Below are 6,000 nucleotides of genomic sequence, written 5' to 3'. Positions count from 1 at the left end.
CAGCTTGTCTGAGTCCCCAGGCCTCTCTGAGGGTCAGTTACAGCTTGTCTGAGTCCCCAGGCCTCTCTGAGGGTCAGTTACAGCTTGTCTGAGTCTCCAGGCCTCTCTGAGCCTCCATGTCCCCATTGGTGACATGGTGACAGCTGCCACCCCAGCCACCCAGGCCTCTGTGCTGAGTGATGTGTTGGAGCGACATGTCTCTGGGTATCGCTCTGACTGTTCTCACTGAGCGGAGAATCCACCTGGAGCCGGGCAAGGTCAGAGCCCGACGGCCATTTGGAGCTGGTGTCCTGTCTGGTTCATTTTCCAGACTAGCCAGTAGCTACTTTTGTGTCCCTCTGTGCTCCCCACTCCTGCTCTTGCTGGAAGCCTCTGAGCTTTAGTTCTGTTTTTAAAAAGGGGAGAAAACTGTTTCCCCTAACTGCTTCCAGGGATGATGAGTTTTAATCAACTACTATATTGAAATTTCCAATTTAGTAACAACACTCATTTAAGAGAACACTGGGGCTCAGGTTCTCATCCAGAGTGGCCCTGTCAGCATGCACCATGACACCAGGCAGGGAGGCCAGGCCCTGCACAGTGTGGGGACACGGCTGCCAGCATGGAGCCTGGTGTCGGGGCTCCCCTTTGGAGTGCCCGGAAAGGGCAGCATCTCTGTAGGTTCCAGGACCAGACTCAAGTTTTTATCAGAGTCACGGAGTCTCAGCCTCTTGATGCTGGAAGCTTCCATCAGGCCTATTCTGGGGGAGAATTCCCAGGGTGGCCCCAAGTGCAGGCCCTGGCAGGTCCTGGGACCTCAGGAGCCCCTGACCCTGTGTGAAGACAGAGTGATGTCTGTCACCTCTGCTGAGCCAGCTCTAAAATGACAAGTTCCCTGTGTGGACAGAGGGTTCCCAGCCCACTGCTTGGTTCTTTTGCTCAAAACTACAAAGTTGTGGAGAAAGTGGGTGTTGCCAACAAGTGGCTACTGGCCAGTCTGGAAAGTGAACCAGACAGGACATTGGCTCCTGATGGCCGATGGGGGGAGGGACCTGCCTTGGGCTCCATGTGGCAGAGCTGTGGTCCCCTTGGGCCCCGCCTTGGGGTGTTAACCTCCTCAGAAGTCTAGTAGGTAGCAGGCCCAGTTGCCCATCCAGGCCCCATGCCAGGCAGAACCAGCCCTGAGGCTATCACAAGAGGCTGCCCTGAGCTTCCTGGGCTAGGTAAGCTGCCAGACATGAACAGACACACAGGCTTCCAGAGAGGGTGCTGCTACCACGCTGTGGGCAGGCCCAGCCTTCCAGCCCAACCCTATTAACTGGTGGCACTCAGCAAGTTCACTGAGGCCTCGGTTTCCCTGCCTAAGATGGGGCTGAACACCCCCATCTGTGTGAGGGGGTAATGGTGATGGAACACTCTAAGTGAAGTAGTGGCGGTGGCAGCCCTGGAGAGTAGTGGCACTGACAACCGGTGGCCCCAGGGTGGTCTCCTGGCTTGAGTCTTCTCTGGGGCTTCCCTGTTGTTGGGGTGACAGGGTTCTAAATGTGAAGTTTCAGGTAACTCAAGGCCCTGAGGTTCCAGAGACCAGGAGCCCTCTGGAAGAGGGTTTATAGAGCTGTTAGCTCTGGGGAACACTTGGGGACAAGGAGGAGGCATTGTGACCAAAAGAGAAACCAGAAGGTCCTAAGATGAGAGTCAGTGAGGGGAGAGATGGTGACAGCTAAGGGGGACAGCACGTGAGGGCTCCTAGGCGGCCTCCCTGATCCTGATGTCCCCCAGACCCTGGGAGCTGTGCAGCCACGCCCATCCTCTGGGTGAGGAGTGGGGTGATCAGTGCTGGTGTCCCCTGCTCGTGAGACCCCCATGCCATGTGGAAGTAGCAGGACAACACAGGGTCCCCGACCTGGCACAGCAGCAGGGGAGCCACAGCCAGGACAGGCCTCCATGCTCAGGGCCCGGGGCAGGAGTATGAGGCTTGCTGGGGTCTGTCGGTGCTGGGGGTTCAGGGAAGGCTGGAAACTCCAGAGGAACCTGGCCATGACCTGCAATAGAACCACAGTGTAGAACGTCCCAGGCCTGGGGCATTTCAGGAAGGGTGAGAAAGAGCCACCAGCAGCCACATGGGAAGAGTATACAGGGAGCTGTAGGGTTGTGGGGGACCCGGTGGCCATGACAAATAAACACAGGCTCCCTGCAGCCATGAGCCCATATTAACCCTGCACGCCTGTGCGTGTGTGACCACCCAGACTCCTGATCTATGGCGAGTACTGCAGCCACATGGAGCATGCCCAGAACACACTGGCCCAGCTGCTGGCCAGCCGGGAGGACTTCAGATTGAAGGTCGAGGTAAGGGGGCTTCCTGGCTCTTAGGTACCGACATCTCTCTTGCCCATTTTCCAGGGAGGTAGAATAGGGGTAGTGATGTGATGGTTTTTTGAGCATTTTTTTTTATTTGCATTTTGTCTGGGTGGGGAGTGGGCTAGGCTGAGGTCATCTTCCTGGGCTAGAACATAGCCTGAGTCCCCAGGGTGCCATGGAAGAACAGCCTTGGGATCAAATCCAACTCAGCCAGGTGCTATGACCACCCTCACTGGGGCCTCTGCTCACCCAAAGGCCTCTGTTAATGTCTGCTGGGAGCTGTGGGGCCACCCCCCATAGTCCTCACCTCTGAGGCCCCGGCCAGTCTGTGCTGCCTCATGGAACCCCTTGCAGGCTGTTCCCCCCTGCAGTTTCATGTTCTATCTTGTCACTAAGATGTATCCTCAGAGCAGGTCTTGGTGCACAGTCCTTCAGCTCAGCAGTGTCCCCCATGGATCCAGGCAACCAGTGGGGGTGGGGGGGCTGGCTCCCTAGCATGACCCCACAGTTCAGCATGACCTGGATCCCTGCCTTGTTTTCCTGGAGGCCAGGCAGGAGACAGGGCTGACCAGGAGAAGGCCGCTGCCCTTCTCCAGAGGGCCTGGCCTGGAGGAAAAGATAAAGCTGCGTCCAGGGCCCAATGGGCACCAGCTGGAGGGTCCATTAGAATCCTCTGTCTTGCTTTGTCTTGGCAGGGGCAGTGCAGATGCTGCTGGGTGGGACAGGGGGCTGCCCCCACTAAACAAGGCTGTCAGGTCACCCCCTGCACAGACCTGGTATGTGGACCAGGGTTCGAAGCTTGACTGGAGAAGGACCAGACATCTGGGCCGAGTTCAGGGCTTATGCCTTCCTAACCAGGCCCAGGGTAGGCATTGCAAGGAGGGCTCCTCATAGCTTGTCGCCCCCAGGAGTGCACACTGAAGGTCCAGGACGGGAAGTTCAAGCTGCAAGACCTGCTCGTGGTGCCCATGCAGCGGGTGCTCAAATACCACCTCCTCCTGAAGGTGAGTGCCTTGGGCCAGGCACCCTGTGTGGTTGTTCCCCCCAGCATGGGACGCAGGCCAGCAGCCCCCCAGCATGGGCTGTGGCCTCCAGACAGATCTAGTAAATGTAAACAGATAAGTTTATATTTAGTTTATAATCACAGCTCACTACACGGGGTGATTATCATAGTAAATACACCCAGAAGGATGATGGTTACAATTGGTAACAAGTCACAAAAACTGAAAGAGACAGAAAAGCATCCTCAGACCAGGAAAACGAGAGCTGCTGTGGTTGATCTCTTCACCAAGGCCCTGAGCTCCCTGGTAGCCATGGTAGAAGGGGAAATAGGAAGAATGCCTTCCTGGGAGATAGACCAAGGAGGGTGACAGTAGTTTCTGCAGGACTCTGTGATTCGTTGTGACCTGTTAGCACAGCACCCAGGATTTGGGGGTGCCCTGCCCAGAGGCAGGGCATCCCCTGTGTGGGATGTCATCATTCTTTGTCCTTTGGAGCTGGGCAGCTGAACCAGCACCTGGGCTGGTGGGTGGGGGTGGCTTGGTCCCGAGGATCTCACTGTGCCTGTACTCCTGCCAGGCAGGGGTGAGGGTGAGGGCCAGGACCTCTGAGTGGTCACATCAATGCCCCTCTCACACTGCCAGGAACTTCTGAGCCATTCTACTGACCGTCCCGAGAGGCAGCAGCTCAAAGAAGCGCTGGAAGCCATGCAGGTGGGTGGGTAAACTGAGGCAGGGAGTAGCTAGGCCAGCATGGGCTTATTGCCTGTGTACTTGGACGCGAAAGGGTCTCCTTAACAAGCCATGACTGGGACCTAGACCTCTTTCTGGGATGGCAGGAGTCAGTCAGGGTGGACACGGGTGAGCCTATGGGAGGCAGAGGTGGCAAGTGCAGGGAACTGCAGGTCAGGTGACTCCCTGGACAGTGAGGACACCCCCCTCCCCGAGCGTCCCTCCACTTTCTTTCCCCCAGATCTCCTGACACCCAGCCCTGAGACTTCTGCTTCCAAAATGCCATCCCTGGTCCTATTCCCTCTGCTACCTTCCTGGGATCCGCTGCTTTTGACTATTTCAGGGCCCCCAGCCATACCTTCCTCTCCCTATCCTGTCCTGGTGAGCTCACTGGTGTCACTCCCCTGCTCAGAAGCCTTCTGTGAATCCTGCTGCCCCCAAATGGGTGCGGTCTTCTTGCTCTGGGTCTGGAGGTCTCCACAGGGCACTTGCACTTGACTTTGCCACGGATGCCCCATTCCAGCCAAGCCTGGCCACTCCCAGCTCCTGACCATGCCCTGAGCTTTATCACCTCTGGGTGTTTGCTCAGGCTGCACCCTCCTCCTGTCACTGATGCATCCCTCTCATCCTTGGTTTTTGCAACGAGCATAGCATTTCCTGGGGAGGATATCCCCTCCCCAATCTGGGCCTTGTCCCCAGGGACTCTCAGCCCTGGACCTCTGGACAGACTTGTTCATACTGCCCCTCCCACAGCCTGTGCTGATCATGGTCACCTGTGTCCTCAGGCTGGGCACAGTTCCCAGCATGTGGGAGGATGTCTGCCAGCTCCTCTGCGGGGCTGTAGCCCTGACCTGGGCCCCAGATCAACCTCCTGGGCTTTGGGTCTCCTCTCTCCCCAGGTCCCCTCTAAGGAGCTCCTTCCTGGCAGGGGAGGGGGCTGTGATCTGTGTCTATCAGCAGCTGCCTCTGGACCCTGGGGCCAGAGCAGGACCTGCTGCTCAGCCGTCTGTGCCAGGAATCTCTCTGAGGAGGCCTCCTGGCCTGGGAGAAATGTACCCTAATCACGTGCCCTCATGTGTGGCTGTGGGCAATGATGCCAGAGACCTCTGATTCTGTGCCGCTTGGCTCCACTGGCAGCACCCCGGGGAGGGCCCCAGGGAGTGGGGCCTCCTGCCATGGCAGGAACTTCCTCAGCTCAGGATGTGCTCCACTCTCCACCTGCCCATGGCAGAATCCCCCCACTTCTGCCTAGCCTGTCTGCTGTGAGCCTCATGGCAGGTGAGCCAGAAACGGTCCCTTCTTGGGGGCTTTGAGACAGTGACAGCAGGTACAGTGGGCTATGGCCCGGGGCCTCTCAGCTTGGCCTTACGTTTCACGATCCCAGTGCTGGGACCCTAGCCCCTGAGAACACAGCTGGCAGTGCTCCTTAAGAGCTCCGAGACTTCCTCCGCCACCCCTCCCACCCCCCCGCCCAGCCCACTCATTTTGAGAGCTGTCGCACCACAGAATATGACTTTAGAGTTGGGAGCGACTGTCAGAGTTTGTTCATCTATTCCTAGTAAGATGCAGGGACTCATGAACTGCTGTGCAAGCTGGCACTGAAGTTGAGCTTGATTTCCCTGGGGTCTGAGAGCTAACTCCGTGGAAGGCAGTGTCTTGCTGGGGTGGCTGCTCTGCCTCTGTGGACCTGAGATTTGTGCCCCTGGAGTTGCAGTGATAGGTCTCAGCTCCGTAAACTGATAATATTTCGTGTGTATCAGAGCAGATGTCCACCCTCCGTCTTCCACTTGCCCATCAGCCCACATCCTTTGGCCCATCCCAGCTATATGCTGATGCAGAGTGCTCAGATGATCAGACTTACAATGGTTTCTGCACAGTGCTCAGATCTTGGCCCTGCCATCCGTTCCTTGTCTTTGTTTCTCATTTTAGAGAC

General features: G+C 57.2%; 1 protein-coding gene across 2 annotated transcripts in view; it reads left to right on the top strand.

Moving 5' to 3' along the window:
* VAV2 (vav guanine nucleotide exchange factor 2) overlaps positions 1–6,000 on the top strand; it is a 173,905-nt gene that overhangs the window by 139,407 nt on the left and 28,498 nt on the right. For both annotated transcript variants that reach the window (XM_023516213.1, XM_012808219.2), the window contains exons 9-11: positions 2,226–2,325; positions 3,246–3,341; positions 3,981–4,049. In XM_023516213.1, the coding sequence (XP_023371981.1) occupies positions 2,226–2,325; positions 3,246–3,341; positions 3,981–4,049 (265 nt within the window). The remainder of the gene's footprint in view (positions 1–2,225; positions 2,326–3,245; positions 3,342–3,980; positions 4,050–6,000) is intronic.

This window comes from Otolemur garnettii, unplaced genomic scaffold (genome assembly GCF_000181295.1).
Source record: "Otolemur garnettii isolate 467f Iridium unplaced genomic scaffold, OtoGar3 scaffold00087, whole genome shotgun sequence".
NCBI classification, from domain to species: domain Eukaryota; kingdom Metazoa; phylum Chordata; class Mammalia; order Primates; family Galagidae; genus Otolemur; species Otolemur garnettii.
This window is presented reverse-complemented; position numbering and strand designations above follow the sequence as displayed.